Genomic DNA, 21,889 nt, shown 5'->3' with positions numbered 1-21,889 from the left:
GCTCATTTACAAATAAAAGACTCATCCTAACACCTGGATAATGAAAACATACAAAGGAGGGTATCCATGAGAGCGAGGCAGAAAATACTGCTAATGTTCATTTTATATTTGACAACTAATTAAAATGAGAAGAGAAAGAGCTGCCCAACATGTAATTATAGAAAGTGGGTGATGAGGTAATGAGCAGAAGCTAAATTAGAGCTGACAGTCAAACCACAGGGCTGCATACAGCGAAGAGCAGGAGTGAGAGGATGGATGACAGGTTTGACTTACCCCGGCCGGTGCGCTGAACTCTACCAAGCACTTTACAGACATGCCTTCACTCTCCATCTTGGTCTCGGACCTCACCTCCCGTTCATATTCACACTGTAGGCTCCACCATGCCTATCAGCCTTCTCTCAGAAGAGATTCCCTGTGCTACCTGTATCTTCTCTTGTGAGCTCTCTGAGGCTAGAAGCTGGGTGAGCTGAGTGCATCCTGCCAAGCGGGGAATCCAGGACACTGCAGGTCCTTCCATGTGCACGTGGACCGAATGGCCAATAAACAGATTCTGTGCTGGGATAATAGGATGAAAGGCCACAGGTCTAGGTCCTTACACAGCCAACACTGGAAAGGCCTGGTTTTCAGCTATATTGTCCCCATGGAACATCCCTGCATATTGAAATGCTGTGTAATGATGGTGATGCTTTCCATCTGACTTGCTTGCTATTTGATCATCAGTTTAGTCCACATGTCTAGAACAGAAGAGATGCTCAGTGAATGCCTATTTACAGAATACATAATCATGATCAGTGCTCAGAGAGCTATGGGGGTCCTTGGAAATATAAGAATGGATTCAAGGGCTCCCTATGCAAGGGTGAAGGAAGGCACAGAAGACTCTGGAGGAAGAGGACTTACAGGCAAGGGGAGTCAGAAGCAGCCAGGACAAGGAAAGACTGAGAAAAGAGCAATTAAAAATCACACTGTTGGGCTGGAGAGATGGCTCAGCAGTTAAGAGCACTGTCTACTCTTCCAGAGGTCCTGAGTTCAATTCCCAGCAACCACATGGTAGCTCACAACCATCTGTAATGGGATCTGATACCCTTCTTCTGGGTGTCTGAAGACAGTGACAGTGTATTCACATATATAAAATAAACAAATCATTTTTTTAAAAATCATACTGTCACAGTACAGAGGAGTACAAGATGCAGACATGAAACACATGAGGAATTGGCCACTGCTAGGAACTGCCATATTTTGTGTGATAAATAAGAATCTGTCAGTCTGATAAATAAAGATGTGCCTCAGTCAGGGTTTTCTTGCTGCGATGAGACACCATGACCACAGCAACCCTTATAAAGAAAAATATTTAATTAGGGCTGGCTTACAGTTTCTGAAGTTTATTACATTATCATGACAGGAAGCACAACAGCATACAGGCAGACATGGTGCTGGAGAAGGGGCTGAGAGTTCTACATCTTGTTCCAAAGGCAGCAGGAAAAGACTGTGTCCCAATGGCCACAAATTGAGCAAATAAGAGACCTCAAAGCCCACCCCACAGTGACAAGCCATACCTTCTAATAGTGCCCCTTACTATTGTCCAAGCATTCACACAGGAGTCTATGGAGGCCATACCTATTCAAACCACAGCATGGCACTTTGGTGCCTAGACTAGACACTGGAATATTTTGAGTATGTGTCTTCTTTTCCTACTTATGCCTCCAGAAAATGGAGGCCATAATTAATTCTTGCCATTGATTTTATCATCTGGCAAGATTTAGAGGGGCTTGAGAAGGCTTCATAAATATTTCCTAAGTGAAGTGATAAATTTCAGTAAGAGAAGCCTAGAGAGGGAATTATCATGAGGGAGAAAATGATGAGACGCAACCTTGAAGCACAGAATGCACAGAAGCCATACCAGGAAATACAGAATGCCCAGATGCTATACCAGGAAACTTGTGGTTTTGTTATGCGACCCGTAGTCGAGATGATTCAATTCCACTTTGGTCAGATGCGCTTTACAAAGCTAATTCCAATCATGGTAGTCAAATAGCAGACAGCAAGGAAGAGAGGGCAGGAAAAGTCAATACGGAGAAGTTTGCAGAGCCAAACACTCTCCGTTTTGTAGTTGTGTAGAAGATTCAAATGTGATGATATGTGAAGTGGCCCCTGTGAGCCCAGCTCTCTGCACCATGAGCATGTATGAACACAAGCACAAAATGCAGGTCAGAGTTTGAGGGAAATAAGGCCCGATGAAAGTATCAATAATGGGAAGGAGAAAGGAAAAAGGAAGCATGTTTTTAATTTAAAGTATTTTTGATAATTCCATACATTAGCACCATATATACAACATTTCTTCCCCTCTTTCTCCCTTTCTACTCTTCTTTATCCTTTCCACTCCCTCTCTAACTGAAGTCCTTTTCTTCTTTATTATAGTTATGTATATATAAGAACAACCTTCTGAGTCAATTTAATTTGCATTTATGTTTAAGCTTGACCACTTGAGATGTCTTTGAAAGCATAAGATACCATAAAAATAGGAAATAGAAAGTGAGAAAATGATGATAAAAATGGTGGTTGAGATGGCTTGGGTGGGCAAAAGCATTTGCTATGCAAGTATGTCAAGCTGGCTTTGATCCCTGAGACCCACATAGTGGAAAAAGAGACTTCCAAAAAAAATTGTCCTCTGACTTCCACACACAGAGATGCACACACACACACACATACACACAAACACACACACAAACACACACACAAACACACACACCCACTTTTTAAAAATTTATCATGAAATAAACAAACACTGAAGCATTCAAGACACCCAGATGATACCAACAGTAGTACATGGGAGATAACTAATATCTGCTGGAGTGTTATCTGCAAAGGAAATCAAAGCATAAGAAAGCAAGTAATATGTGCCTGGGAGAGAAAAGTCCCTAGAGGGATCGGAGGGTGGCACTCTTTGTTATATGTTCATTTTGTATGTATGAAGCAGGTTCTAAGAAAAGAATTTGAGGGTAAGCAATTTTCTTAGAGATGGTTGAGGTTGTCACTATTTTCATCAGTGGAGAAGTGGAGCAGGAAGGGAGGCCAGCCACTGGACAAGTCAGTGTGTAGCTGGATCAGATAGCCCCTGGGGATGAAGGAACTAGTGCAGATAGATGCACGCCATAGGTGAGGAGCTGGCCCTTTGTTGACCAGCAGAGTTGTGGGCAGCTGGAAGCTCATGCAGAATTAAGCAGAATAGCAATCCTTTCTGCTCTAGGAAGTTGGTAGATTGTGTAGTAAGAAGCAGAAAGCATTTATAGTTTGTCAGCTTCATTCTTTCCCTATAGAGCTCGGCGTCTGCTATCTGTGGAGGCTGGAAAAGGGGTGTGGCAAGGCCAGAGGATTAAGGACAAACAACTTTTAGAAAGGGAGGACTGGTCGTGGGTCCACCCTACAACCTGTGAATGATTTTCTAGTACAGATCCAGTATCTTTGTTATAGGTAACAAAGAGCCAGATAGTTGACCTATTCACATTTGAGCTTTGCCAGGAAGGTGTCATGAATGGCCACTAAAGCCATGGGGCTGAGGACTGAGCAAGAGAAATTTCTAAGTCATAAACCCACTAGCAGCCTGTTTGATCCTGTCCCAGAAAACAAGAGTGCTGATGCTTTTTTTTTTTCCTAAATCCCATCTTTCTTTTTTTCTACTAAGCTATTTTTACTGTAATCATTTGCTGCCACTGAGACTTTTGCACTAGTAAAATGAAGGTCAAAGAACCAGAGAGAATGCAAAGGAGTAGTCTTGCCTTATTTTCTGTTGCTGGGAAGAGACACTATGACCAAGACAATTTACAGAAGAAAACAATTAATTGAGGACTTGCTTATGGTTTTAGTTAGTCCATTATCCTGACAGGAAGCATGGTGGCAGGAAGGCAGGCATGATGCTGGAGAAGTAGCTTAGAGCTACATCCTGGTCTGCACTTAGCAGGCAGAGAGAGACACACTGGCCGTGGCATGGGCTTTTGAAACTTCAAAGTGCACTCCAGTATTATACCTCCTCCAACAAGGCCACACCTCCTTCCCCTAATCCTTTCCAAACAGTTCCACTAACTGTGAACCAAACATTCAAGCATATGAATGGTCAAACTGAAGGCCATATGAGGCATTACAATCTCCAGCTTGGGGTCAAAGCCACCTTCTGCCCTCTCTGCTAAATGGTTCTTCACCCTTATTATGGTTTCTTTTCCTATACTGTGGTTCTCACATGGATTGATTGAGTACCATGATGTCCTAATCATCATTTAAAACAGTTGTTGACTGTGGCTGCTATTCTACCCACATGGAAGCTCTATTAAACATACACATATGGGGTAAGAGAGAGGAAGGAGGAGAGAGAGAAAAAGAGAGATGCCTGGACCTTTTCTCCAACTCACTAAACCATGATCCGTCCCTAGCAGGGGTGGCTCATTCCCCAGGTGCTCCCACTTCCTGGGCTGGAGTTGACATTCACTGACCTGGACAAGGGACACCAACCCAGCTTTCCCCTGAGTTGCAACCCTGACTTGCCTGAGTTACTTGCTTATCACTGGCTGGGTAGATTAGGAAGTTTGGCACATCTGAAAGCAATTTGCTTCCCACACAGCATGCAAGAGGCCCAGCCAGAAAGTGGGCATATGTCCTTCTGCTCACCAGTGTGAGAAGCAAATAGGGAACTAGGTGTTCATTTTTATTTACCTTTGCTTCCAGCTTTAAAAAAATCTTTGAACATTGGAGTATCTTTTTAATTTTTCCTATTCATAATGTTCTACCTCAAAATCCATAACAAATAACAACTTTCCCAGAGCTTTTTCCAACTGGGGTTGCCTTTAGAAGTGATATATTCTACTGAGTTGGGCTTTCACTGCAGTCTCTAAAGTAGTATCTTCCTCTAGAACTTCTGTTGTTTCAAATAGTTTCTCTTAGGAGATAAGAAGGGAAGTAACATGCAGTGACTCCTGGTCATAGCCTGAGTGCTGCTGTGCATATAGTTGAAGTCATCTAACAGTGTGAGCTGTAGAGTCTCACAGACCAGGCTTAGTAACCAACCGCAGCACCTGCCAACAAACAAACTCAGATCATAGAGGTCATGATTGATGTGCATTGTGTCTATAGAATATATTCACAGTGACTGACACACTATAAGTTCTCAAAGTATCGGTTGGCATAATCATCATCTCATTTCATTCTCACAACTATGCAGTGAGTAAGTATCAGTGTCCATTTTAGGCATGAATTAAGTCTCAAGAGTGAATTCATGAATTGTCTGTGGGCATAATTTGAAGTATATCCAAAAGAAAAAATTTAAATATGCCTTTTAGAGTTGTTGTAAAATAAGAAAAAATAATTTTATAATGTGCTGCCTACTAACTGAGGAGGAACTTAATTGGCAAAACTGAATTCCATTATGTTGTTGGAGACAGTAATAAACAAGACAAACAGAGCCCCTGTCCTGAGGAAGGGACTGGTAGTACCTCTCCTACCCTTTGAAAGCCATTCTTCATCACAGCAACTGCACGAGACCTGTACAAGATCAGGCCAGCCAACATCCTAGATGGAGTGGAAAGAGGTCCATGAGTCCTCATTCCTAACAGAGGAGCTACTTCAGTATTGGTCTTCTTTAAAGTTGTAACTCTCTCTCTGGACAGGTCAACCAGTCCTGGGATTATAGGAACAGCACAAATCAGAATCAACACACACACACACGAAATAATAACAGTAAAGAGGACAAGACAGGGAGATGGGGTGAATCTGAGAATTGTTATAGGGAAGAGTTTAGAGTGAATATGACCAAAATTCACCACTTAACATTCTCAAAGAACTAGTAAAATGTGTTTTAAAAGAAACCATCACTATAGTTGTTCTGACAAAACATTCTTTTCTCATAGTGAGTGGTTCCTGAGATTCTTGACCTATCACAAAACTACCAAAAATGGAGCATCATCAGGAAGCTCTCTGTCCTGGTGCTCCCTCTGGGAACACCTCCTTCTTCCCCAGTCAGAGTCACTGGGACCATCAGAAGAAATAGCTGACACTATGCTGCTTTAAGATAGCATATGTTAGTGTTATCCTACCTTGACATTTCCCTGGATCCATGATGACCTCCTAGCCTCCCTCCAGAACATTCTACTGGTGTGCACTTGGGCATGTGGCCACTAACTAAAATAATGATGTATTCATTCAGATGAACTCATTTCCAAGCAATGTATTGACAAAAAGAGGAGCAGGTAATTTTAAAAAATTGGTTAACTTTATCTGTCATTGATCATCTCTTCTCTCCTACTCTTGCTTCATTCATAAGAGACCCCAGGAGAACATGACAGGTGCCATGTTTTATACTGTCTCTGGGGCTGAATAGTTCACTTGGGAGTCTGTTAAAGAATTTCCCAAGAAGGCCTACATTCTGTGTTTGAGATCAACAGAAGGCTGTTAAAATAAAACTATAATGCTTATGTTCTTTGGTTTCTATTTACCTAAATTCCTGGATTGCTGTCCATATCATATGCCAGGAAATTTCACTGTTCTACCATGTAATCATGACTGTGCTATTATAATATCATTGTCTCTATGATGAAGCCTGGGTGGGAAAGCTAGAGCTGACAACAGCAGCTTGTCTCTAGAGACCAGGTTTCCAGGAGTTGTTCTGTGCTTCTCTTGGACATAGACTAACTTTTCAAGATAGACTATCATTTGGAAGTACAATGGATTTCCGTTAATCAGTCTTCTTGTCACTGAAACCAAAAGCCAAATAGAAACAACTTGAGGAAGGTTGCATTTTGGTTCACAGTTTCAAAGGCATCAACCATGGTGGCTGGGAGGGAAAATCATACAGAACAATTCATGTCATGGAGACCAGAAAACAGAGAAAAAGCAAACACTAGAAGTTAGAGAAGGATATAGGCCTTAAAAAACACACCCACAGCGCTTCCTTCATGTAAGCCCCACCTCATACCTTTCACCACCATTCAATAATACCATCATACGAGTTCATCTCAGGATCAGTACACTCACTATGGCACATGCTAAATATCTCCAGAAACCCCATCATAGACACACCCTGAAATGCCCTTCACTAATCTCCAAAGTGTCCCTTGACCTAATCAAGCATATAATCAAGTAGAGTCTAGATTAAATTGAATCCTAACATTAAAGATAGATTATCCTGGTTTTATGATTTAGGACTATTCCACTTTGTTCTTGATGTTGTGTCAAACTTCTGCATATAATTACTGAGAAATGAAGGTTTCTATTATTTTGATAGAAATAGAAGATTCTGCATAAAAGGAGTGTGTGTCATTCTATGGGTGATGTAGAAATACTCTGAACTTGGTATGGCTATAAATGTTCTAGTAGGAAAAGATTATAGACTTATTTTTTAATAAGTAAAATTATTAGCAGCATGTATGTATAATCGCCAATGAAGTAACGTAAAGTTTATATGTAAATTGAATCTATAAGTGAACATAGGAACTGAATGAATCTAACTGCATTATGGCTTAGAATGAGAATTATTTTAGGTTTTTATCAAATTGTCTCTCTCACACACATATATATGTATATGTATATGTATATATATATACATATGTATATATACATATATATTCTGTTTTAATTCTTTTAAAGTTCAAGAATTTCTTAGTCAAAAGCACATTTTATTCCTGCTTCATTAGGAATGTCACACTATTCCTACTCTCTGAACACAAAATTTGCCTTTTAATAATATTTAATATCCTGAACATCTGGTCATTCATGGCCCAGGAAGAAGACCTTGAAAGGACTGTTGCAAAAACATTTTTCATCCTTTTTACAATTATTATCTTCTTGTTTTCACCTAGACTTTTTTTTTTTTTGCTTTTCAGGAAATTAAAATGTGTTTCTTAACAGATCTTAGCATCCACATGAATTCACACTGTATTTTCTCATGTTCAGAAATATTAACTTTTCAGAGTTATTCCTATTTGAGGTAGAACACCTCTCTGAACTATCAGTGACAACAGCAATTCAACAAGAATGTTCAGGGATAAAAGAAATAGTGCAGAAGCCCACGTTGGCTTTCAAATTCTTGGTAATTCATCAGAACTCTTACCCATAGTAACTTGCTGTGGAAAAGCATGAAAGACCCCAAAAGAAATAAAAATATGTGTTTGAGCACAGACTATATTCCAGTGTGCAAAGATCCCACAGGGTAAAAACCTTGGCTATCCTAGCAGTAGGTCACAGTTTGGAAGAAGGTATTTAAAATATTTGAATTTATTTTAAGAATCAAAAATTATATTTATTTCTTATATTCTATGCTGTGTCTACTTTTACTCTAACACTGCTTACTTCTCCTATGTTAACTACTGTACGTATTGAGAAAGTTTTGTTGAGGTTGTATACTGAGTTTTTGTGCCTTACCAGTTTCATTTGAGTAAATAATCCCCAATAAATAAATATCGGTACAAGAAAAAGATTAGGAGCCATAACCAAGAAATTTGGAATATAATATGACGAACCACATTCGGTGTCCCATTTTCGTCAGGAGAATTGTGGTTTGCTGCAACCCTTGTTTATTAGATGGATTGTTTAATGAAAGTAATCTTTAAATAACTTTTGCTTCAGGCTTAAAAGGTGCAAAGATATAATTCAGTAACATGGGCAAAAGAAATAAAAGCAGAGAAGAAAACCTTAAAGATTGTAAGCTTTTTTCATTTTGAATTTTCCTAAGTGGCTCAAGAAACCAAATCAATTCAGAAATCATGTCTTTGTAAAGAGATTTCAGGAAAGGAACCTAGATTTAAATGGGTAGTTACAGTTAATCTAGCATCAAAATTCAGAGCGTAGGTTGTCCTTTCTGATGAAGGCTTACAGTGTATACCAAGATGTCAGTCCTACTGATGCTTAAATAGCTCCTGAGCCACTCAAGGAGAGAAGACCCTGCTTTATAACTCTTCTAAGGTTGACCACTTCCAAATGGCACATCCCTGTCATTCGTCCTATCTTTAACACCACGCTCTTGTCTTTAACTTGTACTGATCAGACAAATGGACAAATATAACAAAATGGTTCTGGGCAAACTTACCCTGGAATAACTCTTAAAACAACATGGAGCTGGAAGCAGGACGATGTTGCAAACAGACAGATGTACAATTGGCTGGAATGGAGCATGGGGTAGGTAGGGGACTCAAGGTACATCACCCAAAATCAGCACGGGACTCTTAAACAGCCTACCACTAAAGAATCCTGGCAAGTCACTGCTCTAATACTGGAGTTCCTCATATGCAGAATAAGTGGTGTTTTCAAAAAATGCTGTTGAGTTTTCCGGTAAGGATTAGAACTGAAGATGCATACAGAAGATTCTAGACCAATGGTTCTCAACCTTCCTAATGCTGCAACCCTTTATGGCAGTTTCTCTTGCTGTGGTGACCACCCCCATCCCGACCAAAGAATTTATTTTCATTACTACTTTATAACTGTAATTTTGTTGCTAGTATGAATCGTAATGTAAATATCTGTGTTTTCTGATCGTCTTAAGGTGACCCCTGTAAAAGAGTCATTCAGGTCCCATTGGGGGTCGGGACCCACAGGTTGAGAACCACTCGTCTAGGGGGAAAAAACACAGTGAAGCCATATGGCAGATTCTGAGAACTTCTTCCTCATCTGTAGTTTCTCATCTTACCACATTCCAAGTGGTAGACAAAGGATTTAAATGGTGTTTAGTCATTAAAAGTGTACGTGAGTGTGTGTGTGTGTGTGTGTGTGTACACTTTCTTTAGCTGTAAATGGGAATACAACTTGCACCTCACCTACCTTGGAGGCACGCTTTAATTCCTCGTGGCCTTCACCACTTCCTTTTCTAGTTTTATTGCTATTTCAGGCTCTTTTGTAAAGTGCAGGTGTGAGAGGATGCCATCCTCACCCCCTGAGAGCCTGGGTGGTATTATCGGTTCTTGTAAGAAAAGGTATCCAAAATAAAAAGAAAAGGCTTAGTTGATAACACATTTGTTAACTCTGGCCAGATGCTCATTAGCAACATACTAGAAGCCAGAAAAAAAAAAAAAGTCTGCAGCTTGGATCCAAAAATAAAGGCCAGGCTCTGGGTAAAATACTGACAGATGCAAGCCAAAATGAGGAGGAAGAGTTAGGAGAGATGCTCCTGCATCATTTACAGGGGGTGTGGCCTTAAGCTGTGTCCCAGTCCTGCAGAACAAGCCTGCATCTCTGCTGTGGCCACAGTAGGGATTCTCAATATGTCATGCCATGTTCAGATCTCTTGGTTGCTTATTAAAGACATAGGTAATCAGGATGCAGCTCAGATGCAAATAAAATATTAGAGTAGCGCTTCTAGGAAATTCTAATGCTAAGCTAAGACGGGGAGCTAATGGTGTCACTGAGGTAGACCGTTACCTTTCCTTGTATTTCCTAAGAGTCCTGTGCAGAATTTATTTGTTTGTTTGTTTGTTGCCACCAGCTGTTATCCTCCTAGTGAGTAGAAGACTCAGGACTCCAGCCCAGGCCTGATTGAATACATTGCTTCCTCAGGAAATGAGTGTCTCCATTCTATACCTTTAGGTTGATGTAACATGACAAATACAAGAAGTGAATTCCTCAACCTTACCTCAGTCATCTGCCTAAACATCCCAGACCCACTACTAGAAACTTCTCCTCAGCCCATATCCATAGGCCTAAGATTTCTGAGTTTGTTATTTTGTTTACTCTTGAACTAATGTATTTCTCTTAATGAATGAACAGAGTTCTTCCCACATCATCCTGCCATTAAGAGAATCATATTAAATAGCAAAACCACCTTAGCTCTCCTGGAGACAATATAATAGAACATGAGATCCTAGAATCAGAAACCCCTGACTACACAGCTGTTGCTCTAGTATCCTTCAGCAAGAAGGACTGTGGCATCTCCTTCCCTAGTGATAGTGGGTGCATCTTCCCACAATGTCACCACTCCCCCTCACTGGAGTCCTGAAGCAAGAGGAAAGATTACCATAAGGCCCTTCTCCAGGAAAGAAAATGGCTATTGTACCTAGGGATGGTGGGAAGCATATCAACCACTTAGAAACTAACAAACTAATGAACTAGACAAACTAATAAATTATTAATGGGCATTATGCATCCCTCTTCAATAAATCAAAGTAAATATGCTTAGTGGGAAATGGACCCAAGACTTTGAAGTCAAAAGGCAATTCAGTTCAACTTAACCAACATTGGCCAATCATCTACTAAGGCTCCACTTTCATTCTAGGAATTTGGAGAGTAGTGTGTGATGAAAGGATCTGGGGAGGTAGTCCCCTTGAACAAGGTAACACAATTGGAATAATAGCTAACTTCCAAAATAAGAAACACCGTTTTGTTTTGTTTTGTTTTGTTTTAGTTATGGTGTATATATGTAGTTTTATTAACCTTCCATCCCTATAATAATAATATACCTGACACTGATTACGTATTTACCTTAGAGTTTTGAAGGTGCAAAGTCCAAGATTAGTGGGAACAAAGAGTGGTTGGGGATAGAGGGGAGCAGTGAGCTTGACCTGGCCTCTATGAGGTCAATTTGTGGCAGCACAACATGACAGAAGTACATGTCTGAGTGAAAAAATGACTCTGGTCTCAAATAAGAAGAGAGGACAGAAGGGCCAAACTTGGTCCTTTCATAACATCTCCCTCATGACAGCTGCCAAGGGCTTACTTACCCTACAAGATCTACCTCTTAAAATTCCCACCACTTCCCAACAGCACCAGGCCAGACTCCCGACCTATGAGCTATCGGTGGCACACAAACAATATTCAAACCAGAGTCATAACATAAACATACATGATGCATGTACTGCTATATATTGATAATTTTAACCTATTTGAAAAGGAAAATTGTTTAACCATCACTATATTTTCATAATTCATCGCTGCTTTGACCTAATGTCTTTATTCTGCATGATAGTGTCCTTTAGGCTATCTGACATTCACTACGATGTAGACAGCCTTACATTCTTTTTTTCTCCTCCATTTATTTATTTATCCACTTTACATCCCAATCACAGTCCCCACATCCTCACAGCCCCCCACCTCGAACAGCCCCTCCCTCCCCCCTCTTCCTCTCAGGAGACAGAGGCCTCTCCTGGGTACCAACCCACCCTGGCACATCAAATCACTGCAGAAACAGGAACATCCTCTCCCACTGAGGCCAGACAGGGCAGCCCAGTTAGAGGAACAGAATCCACAGGCAGGCAACAGAGTCAGGGACAAGCCCTGCCCTACTTGTTGGGAACTCCCATGAAGACTAAGTTGTATATCTGCTACATGTGTAACCTCACATTTTTAAAAGCAACATAGAAGAGTTGGGGTTTGTTGTTTTGTTTTGATTTTCTGATACTTTTGAAATAGAACTGCTCCTGATACTAGTGCCATCACATCATGACTGGAATCACCTCCAGTGCATAGCTGTAGGCTGGCCTTCCTTTCCACTGAAATGTACATACAGTTCTGGCTTTCAGAGTTGCATTGCGTCTTCAATACCATCAGTAACTAATTAATAGAAGTGAGCTAAACAATGCTAGTTTATTTGCATAAAACTTGAAATCAGAGAAATTTTCAGGATCCCGTTTTGAACAACGTTGTCTTAGAGGATGAATTTTAGGCTATAATTCTCATCTAGAGATGGATTGTTATTCCTCAATAAGTGACTTCCCCAAGCTTTGTCAGGTCTGAGGGCAACAAATCATAATATATGCAAATATAGGTTCTGATATAACGATGTCTTGACTTGCAATTTATAATTCTATGATGGTGCAGCAGCAATGTACATTTGGTAGAAACTACACTTTGATCTCTGTTATGGTGTTAGGGATGAAATCTAGGGTCTTGTGTGTGCTAGTCTAGTACCACAGCAATTGAGCTAAAGCCCAAACTTTTGTACTTTGCATGTGAATTGTGATCTTTCCTGGGACAAAATTTGCATTAAATCCTGTCCTGATGCTGGGCAGTGGCAGGTGGGTAAGCCTCTGGTCAGCTAGCTTACCATGGAGGAAACAGCTGATACCATACAATAGACCGCTGGCTAAGCTAGAATATTGGGTACATGCGGAATGTGAAACGTATATGGCTTATGGTGTTTTTTAACACGTGATAGATTTACCAGGCTATAACCTCTTTGTAAGTTAAGGAATGCCCCTGTATGAAGTGTTCAAGTACAGATGATTTGTAAGGTCAGCAAGAATCCCAGGCTCGGGGAAATCTTCAGGACTCAGTAGAGATGGGTCTATTCCCATTGATGAGAGGAACAATTAAAAAAACAAGCAAACAAACAAACAAACAAAAAGGCTTTCATTGCACAGTGCAAGCAAGCCAGCAAATTCATTAAGCACTGACCTAATTTTGCTTGAAGACATAGAAGAATAGCTAATTTGTGGGATTCATTACTGAACCCATAGCTTGTGCCATTTTAGTTCTTTCCCCAAAGCCATCTATGATGAGTGAGAAAATTAAGACGCTCAGGTATAGTGCTCCTATGAAGTAGTGCCATCTTTGGTCCTTGACTTGACAGCACCACCCACCTCTGGCAACACTGACTTTGACCAGTATATACTCAGTTTCCAAACAATCTGAGACTTCCTCACATCACACAAGACAGCCATCCCTCATGATTTTCTTTTCATGAGCCCCCATCCAAAAGTTCTTCGACCCCTTCCAAGTGCTCACTACACCACAGTGAGCTCTCACCCATACCCGACTTCTCATTTGCAGCAACTCAACATGCTGAATGTCTTGTCCCCACACCTCACGTGCTGAGCTAGTTCCACCAACCTTCTCAAATGTTTGTTCTCTGGGTGCACCGTCTCTGCTGCATTCAAAGGGACTCATAGAAATGTGTATAGTCTGTGAGAAGGTTTTGACGCAGAGCATTTTTTTCCGGCTCAATACAGAGCTGCATTTCCCAGCATCTCACTTACTTAATTCACATTCAAAACCAAACACTGCCATTCCCCGGCCATTAAGGTCTTCAAAGACCATCTTTTCTGTCATGGCTGGTTTTAGTTTGGTGCCGCAGGATAGGATTTTTCTCCATTTGTTTAGAATAATCTTGGGGAGAAAATGTCTATGCCTATTTTTTTCTTAAAATACGCAATTTTTTATGTGCAAATTTGTGCTCCACTTATTTCTGCTGTAAGAAAAATGGCAATAAGCACATGGTACAAAGCAGTAGCCATTTTACGTCAATGTTCAGAATACATGGGGAAGCACAGGCAGCAGCAGGAGGGGAGCTTTCCATTAATTGGCATAGTCTTTCATAAAGGTACCCTCTGCTTTCTCAGTTTGGGGCGTGCCTACCTAGAAAGAATATTGACCTTGTTGTCAATGCTGTTGACAACAAATTTAAAATTTGTTTTTAAAATTTTTCAGAAAAAAAAATTCCCATGTGTTTAAATGTCAGTAACTCATTCAAAATTTATTAAAATACCAAGCTGGTCAATTCCATTCTAGCGAAGGTAAGAAAGCCTGCAAGCTGAGGTCAGCCGTGGGCTTCCCATTGGCAACCTCTGCAGATAGAGAGCACACTCAGATCATTATACACTCCCTCTGTTTCAGTCTCAGAGCACAAAAGGAAAGCGTGTAACTCCATCAACATATGTCTATGGGTATCACACTCATTTACTGATAGTCTAAGTCACCAGCGTGATACACTGAGAGGGACAACCTTCTCAAAGCCGAGCATGTCTGTGAAAGCTTGGGTATCTCACTTGGTGTTGGCTAATGTGAGATTGCTCAGCTGCAAACGTGGATAGTAAAATTGCCTTTTGAGCCTGTCAAATGATTCAAGAGAAATTCCTTTTTTGTTTGGTTGGTTGTTTTTTGTTTGTTTGTTTGTTTGTTTGTTTGTTTGTTTGTTTGTTTGTTTGAGACAGGGTTTCTCTGTATAGCCCTAGCTGTCCTGGACCTCACTCTGTAGACCAGGCTGGCCTCAAACTCAGAAATCTGCCTGCCTCTGCCTCCTGAGTGCTGGGATTAAAGGCGTGCACCACCACTGACCAGCTCTAGAGAAATTCCTTGTGGCATCTAGAAGGTGTGCCATAGTAGTAGCTGAGTCTGTTACAGTAGGATGAAGACTATAAGTTGCCAGCAGCGTTTCATTCATGCCCTATAAACACCAACCTTGCCCATACCCTCACTGCTTCCACACTTGCTCAGGTCTCCCTCTCTGCCCTCGTTTCACCCCATGGACTGATGGTCTATATACAGCTCAGCTGCACCGTCTTGTTTTCCCAAGCGCTTGACTATATCTGAAATGTCTACCGCTTTCTTTTCCATTCCTTTTACTCCTATAAGACTCAACCAAGGTGTCACCTTTTCTAGAAAGTCCTCCATGAATGCTTTACTCCCAGACGTAAGGTAGAGTACTCCCTGCCATTCTGCCTTGAGTTTGTCTTGGTTTGAGCATTTATCAAGATAAACTATTAACTATTCGCTGAAAACAGAATCTGTAACATCACCTCTCTACCTTAAGTACATGAGTGTGATATCATTGATATACTTAAGCCCCCACCCCCAAAAATGGATGAGGAAGGAATTGACTAAAGAGGCTTGCTGGAGAGGAGCATAATGTGCCTGCTCAGTGTCTCACTTTACACAGGCTGCTAGCTACATCTCCCTCCCTTTGCCTTCTTTGTCTTAACCTTGGTTCCTGCCTCTATCTTCACCCCAAGCCAACAGAGACTTCCCAGGGCAGATCACACAGAGAAGGTACATGAACTATCACCACCCAGGTCTTGTAAACAGAGTCTGGCAGTGTCTGAGAAGGTCCTCTTAAAAGGGAACAGAAAATACAAAAGAAAAGTCTTGTTAGGGCAAAGGCAAGAAGTCAAGGTCAGGTTCACTGTGGCTGTGGACATCTACTTGTGTTTGCTGTCAGAATGAGCCTTATCTGCAGAAAAGGAAAAATAGGTGTATAGCCCAAGTAAGCTGCATAGCACTGGCTCCTTGTATATTTGGTCCCATAGCAGAAGCAAAGTCTCATTGTAGGCCAGGGCTGCCTGCCACAAGCACTCATTGTGGCTTGAAGAAGCCCTCTTCTCCCAAAGGTTCATAGACCCTTTCTGGAATATTTAGGAAGTGGACAGGGGACGGCGGGAGGCTAGACAACAGGCTGCATGTGCCCTCATCTAAGTACATTTACGAACTATCTGCTTGATACAAAAGTCTGCTCTTATTATGTACAATCTTGGAAAAATGGCTACAATAATGCACAAATATTTGTTCTCTTCCAGGAACATGGGTGACATTTGGAGGTCAAATCTCAGATGAGGTAAGCTGCTTTTAGCTTCTACAGTTCTAATGAAGACAATGTGCAGTAGGGATTGTCTTTCCTTCCTAACATTTTTTTCTTCTTGGATGTGTGTGTGTGTGTGTGTGTGTGTGTGTGTGTGTGTGTGTGTAACTGTGCTGCCCAGTCATTAGGTAAGGCTAGCTTAGCAGATCTTGGGTGACTCCAGCCAAGCAGAGTTTTAGGGGGCTGGCAGCACACAACAGCCACACTCCCAGTAGCTAAGAAGGAAGTCCTTTCTTCCCACAGGAGGACCCAGGTGCACAACAAGAGACCTTATGACTGGCATCAGATAGGGATGTTTGGGGGTAACACAAAGGCACAGTCAGGGAGTACAGCAAAGGGCACATACACTGTTAGGCTTGAAGTAAGCAGCAACATAGGAGGGAAGTAAGTTCACAGCCAGGGTCTCCAGCCTGCATGCAACCTGCCAGTGCCTAGTGCACTGCGTAGAAGGAAAAAGGCAATGGTGGCTAGCTTTGTGGGCAGATCTAGTCTCCACCCCTACCCCCCACAAGTCTCTGATCTCCCCTTCATACTGTCTGTTCTCTGCTGTAGGGATCTCATGTCTGGGCATGCAGGACTAACCTCTGTGATGAGCCATTTCAAAATTCCAGTTCTCAAAATTGCACAATAAAGTTGTCATGAACATTTGCAGAGACACTAACACAGATGTACACCCAACAGCTAGAGTCCTTCTGGAGAGCAGCTATGGGAAGGGTCCTGCAGAGCTGTCCACAAGGAGGAACAAGGACGACTAGCCAAACCCAATCACACTCTCAACTGAATGGCTCAATCCCACCTCTTTTCTAGGGGCTAAAACTGTAAGCCAATAACAATGAGTTTAGTTCCCTGATCTTTCAACTTTCTCTTGGTCTTCCAGGAGTTCTCTGCTCCAAGCAGGTAAAAATGGCCATAATGTTCTGGGTGCTGGAGAACTGGAAGCTCCAGGAAGTTAAGAGAGGCAGGAGCCTTGTGAGTTAGCTTTCTACCACTAGGCCACACCTCCTAAGGATTCTTCCATCTCCAAAAGATGCTATAGACCAGGGACCAAATGCAGGGGACTTGAAAGACATTTCAGATCAAAACTATATCAAGGCCTAAATCCAGTCTTTAGACTTCAATGTTTTTCCCGTTATTCCACATAAGGTCTTCAGACCCTGTGACTGGGAAGGGTGTCTATTCTCAGGTACTCCATTTCAAAACTTCTCTGTAGCTAAGATGTAATTGTTACATTTCCTAATAAATAACCCACCAATATGCTGTATGACATACCACAATAATTTTTACTGTCATCTAAAACAGGGCAGTCAGGATGAGGGAAACTATATTCGCTTTACTTTTCAACTCTGCTTTAAAATAATGTCTTAATCTTACCAAATTAAAAATCAGTAACTGCTTCCTTGTGGGTAATGCTAGTGGATATGTACACTAGCCTACCCATGGTCTTGAGAGGCTAATTTTTAAAATACCAGAAGCAGTCTATATTAGAAACGCTGGTGAAACAACTTTAGTCTACCACCAAAGAACATAATGGAAAATCAATTGTTATTATGTGCGAAGTGGAAAAAAAAATTGTTCAAACATCTAGCAAATTAATCAGCAAAGTGGAGAAAGATTCCTCCACTGCCGTTTTCCAGCATCCTCCTACATCTCTACCTTAGGCTGATTGTTGTAGGTAGCCCTCTCCTCTCCTGGCACACTCTTACTTTCCCTGAGCAGCAAGGAGGATGGAACAAGGAGCTCTGATCCAGCCTGAGCCCAGAGGAGCTTGCCCCTCCCCTGTGTTGACTCAGCAGCAGCACCAAGATGATGCTTATTGTTCCGCTGCACTGTGGGTGGCAGGAGCTTTAACAACAGTCATGATTGTCTGGCCTGTGATTCATCAGCACAGTTGGCCAGGCCTTGAGGAAAGTCACAAGTTTTTAGGTCAGGAGTCCTCCAACTGCCAGAAGCTATTGACTTGCAGAAAGGGCTTGAGGGCTGGAGTCAGCTTTGATACAGATGACCCTCTTTGTCAGCAAGATTAGATGTCACGGAGGGTGTTCTCATACAAGGGCTTCCCAGCAGGATGGGAAACACAGATCTGAGCCCCTCAGTGCTCCGTGGGCAACAAAACACACCCCGCCAAGAGTGAGATTACAGCCTACCCAGTGTCTGAGGGTAGGAGAATCACCTGCCTTATACTTCTCTTTCTCTTGTCACTCACTACAGCTGAGAAAAACACAAGTGGTTCATGGGATCTCAGAGTGAAAGGTGGATAAAGGATTTAACATTGCTTCCCAGCTAGGAAGAATGCCTGGCATTTCTGAATGACCCTTGCATCCTCTTGCAGGTTGCTGAACGGCTGATGACAATTGCCTATGAAAGTGGAGTTAATCTCTTCGACACGGCTGAGGTCTATGCTGCTGGGAAGTAAGTCAGAACAAGTTTTTAGCTCTCACATGGCATCATCGGTGGAAGCAAGAGGGTGTGCTCAAACGTTGCTGTGGCATTGGCAAGGAGGGACTCCTCTTCTTGTACATATAACAGCAGGCATGTTCTTCCTCTGCCCTACGCTGATATTCATGAAAGTTGTGATTTCTTAATGATGCCAAGAAATTAACAACTTTTCTAAGAGGGCACTTTGGACCCTATTCTGAAGACTGTAAGTGACAGAGAGACCTTGCTGGAGGTAACGAGTAACTTGTAGAGATTTCCTTTGGGCCTGAGCATCGACTTGGCAGTCTGAACATGGCTTGTTATGTTAGAACACATAGCTGATGTTCTATTAGGCCAGATCAGCAAGCACATGTCACATAACATAACTAGTGTATTTTAGAATCGATATGGAGCCCTGGTCTCCTGGAATGAATGTGGGTGTCCAGCTTCCACCAGCAAAGGGAGAAGACATCCAGCTGGAATATGAACACACCAAGCTAGTTGCTCCCCTCCCCCAGGCCAGTTACAGTAGAGCTGAGGCTTGTCCAGTCAATAATAATTGCTCCAAATACTCTTGGAGCTTTTTCTTACTTTGTTTCTTCCTTTTCAAAGACCTGTCTATTTTTAAGGACCATCAGAGGACTTGAGCATCCACATCTATGTTGTTTGTAATGAATCCAAGAAAGGAAAGTCAAAGTTGTTCGGCCTTGCTCCTTTCTGCATGCCCTCTTCTCAGGGGATTTTCTCTGTTGAATCTTGCTCAATACCAAATAGGGTAAAGCAGAGGAGGGGAACATAGTGATTGCAACTCCTACTGTAAGGGACAGCCATTGGGATCGTTATTCATTGATGGCCACTATGTAACTAAGATAGGCTCCCAATATTTAAGGTCACATGTAACAACAGACAAACAAGGAGTAATGAAGACAATTCCAGTACCACCCCGTGTCTGTTCATTTGGAGCATGTGCCATAGCTAGCATGCATCATGATTCCTTCCTTGTAAACAACTTTGGTTTACATCAAATACTAGCTAACAATGGCGTCCATATCTGGCTCACTGACGAACCAAGTGCTAACTGCATTGACTTCCCTACTCCAATCTCTGGCAGCCCAACTGTTTCTTACACTGATCATCGAACTGGGAGGGTTATAGGAGAACATTTTAGTCTCCTCAATCTTGGTGAGTCTGCCTGGGGAAGTGGAAGTGGAGATATTCTTAGGATGTCTTCAGTGCACCTTTCCACAACCCAGCCTTAGGAACAGGAAAGGTATTTTGTAGTGTCTCCCTATACCTTAGTCCTATGACAAACATTACTCAGTCCTAGGACATTCTCTTCTGGACCACAATAACTGCAACACTGAACTTAGGGATATCTGAATACACATGTAGATTCTTTCTTCTCTTCCAAGATCAACTGGGAAACTAGTATTTTCTGTTAAAACAGTCGGAAGCCTCTGGGCACAACTGAATTGTTCCAGCACAATAGATGGAAATAGGTGGTGCTGACTCTCATTGAACACCACCAAGTGGGATATTTTTATGAGGGACCAAGCTGCCAGATGACTCCTCTGTTTCTTATGTCAGGACCACAGGAGGTCTCCTGCCAGTGCCAGCATTTGGCAGGTGCTTCTGGGATGCCTGGGAGCAGGATTCTGCGGGCACCAGCAGAAACAGTGGAGACTGTGCTACCAGCTGAGTGTGCTTCTATTTTGGGGATCTGTAGGCACTGAGAGTTCAAAAATGGGATGGCTCTGGTGTTGGGTTGACTCTTGCTTTTCTGAGACACTGCATCCTAAGACATTGTCTATTTTCCCCTTCAGGGCTGAGGTGATTCTGGGAAGCATCATCAAGAAGAAAGGCTGGAGGTACCACATCTACCATAACTGCTAGTTTGCCTTTAAAGTCTTACTGATCTATACCAGAAAAGCAAAAATAAAATAAAATAAAATAAAATTTAAATCACATGGTACTAGAACAAAAGGCTGTCCAAAAAACAGTCAACACTTGGTAAAGAAATAATCTATAATAGTTTGGAAATAAGTGCCATAGAGGTCATTATTTGTACTTCGAAATATACATTGCCATTGACTACAGGGAATCACGTTGTGGTTGAGTATAGAAAAAGGAGCTGTTCATGAGATTATTTGTACATAACAGACATGACATTTTCATAGTTTTAACTGTATGTGTAATTAGTGAAGAAAGCAAGCTACAGGAAACTATCTAGACACATAGATTTATGTTCACCACTCATTTTACTAACAACTCTCTGTACAAAGATGAAACAAAAAGCCCGTGGCATAATTGCCTAGAGCTTTCTCATCTGGATACAGTTGACCACATCTGTCCTGAATGCTAGGCACTCTGACTTCTGAGTGTTCAGAAAAGTATCTGCTATCCTTGAGGATTTCAAGAAACTCAAGGAATGTGCTCACCCATCCCTTCCTCCAACTCTGTACCCAAAGCAAGTGGTCGTGAAGATTGTGTGGCGTTTGGGGGCTGTCATGCAACACAGCAGAGTAAGGTCCACATCTAGATGAAGACTGCCCCTTGCCTGAATAAGGAGAAGCAGTGGTTTTCCCTTAGCAAGCATTGACCCATCCTCCTTAATTGCAGAACCCATCATACATACCTTGTGGGAAACAGACTACTATGAATATTTCACCAGCCACCTTTCAGCCTAGCACATAACAGCTCAAGCTAGTACTGTGCTATGAAAAGTTTATATGGTTCACATTGCCTCCAGGAGGAAACTGGTGAGAAGAGAAGATAAACCATGCAATCCTGACATTGAGCTTATAAAAGTGGTTCAACTAGCTGGCTTGGTTTCTGGTCCTCGAGCTGTCACTTGCTAACTGTATTGTCCAGAGAATGTAATTTCACTTCCCTGAGCCTCAATTTCCCTAACTGTAAAATGGCTGCTGGGGTGCCATGCTGACCAAGTGAGAGGAAAGCAAAGCCACTGGGAGACTTCATCTTACTGTGTAACATTCACATTTCAGTCCCCACCCAGAATAGTTGCTTGCTACTTGCACATAGATGCTAATGTGCACACCCTCTGGGGCAGGCAGTTTGGTATAGAGTCTAACTGCAATGTTGGGATAGAATGTACAGCTTTAGCATAATATTTGCTCTGATAACCAAAAGAGTTCAAGTTCA

The 21,889-nt window shown here is 41.8% G+C and overlaps 1 protein-coding gene across 3 annotated transcripts in view; it reads left to right on the top strand.

Annotated features, from left to right (window-relative positions):
* The window catches only part of Kcnab1 (potassium voltage-gated channel subfamily A regulatory beta subunit 1), a 422,588-nt gene that overhangs the window by 313,638 nt on the left and 87,061 nt on the right, over positions 1 to 21,889 (top strand). For all 3 annotated transcript variants that reach the window (XM_021157435.3, XM_021157436.3, XM_021157437.3), the window contains exons 3-5: positions 16,251 to 16,288; positions 18,642 to 18,721; positions 20,551 to 20,595. In XM_021157435.3, the coding sequence (XP_021013094.1) occupies positions 16,251 to 16,288; positions 18,642 to 18,721; positions 20,551 to 20,595 (163 nt within the window). The remainder of the gene's footprint in view (positions 1 to 16,250; positions 16,289 to 18,641; positions 18,722 to 20,550; positions 20,596 to 21,889) is intronic.

Source organism: Mus caroli, unplaced genomic scaffold, assembly GCF_978045245.1.
Source record: "Mus caroli unplaced genomic scaffold, Mus_caroli_1 scaffold_3, whole genome shotgun sequence".
Classification (NCBI taxonomy): Eukaryota; Metazoa; Chordata; class Mammalia; order Rodentia; family Muridae; genus Mus; species Mus caroli.
This window is presented reverse-complemented; position numbering and strand designations above follow the sequence as displayed.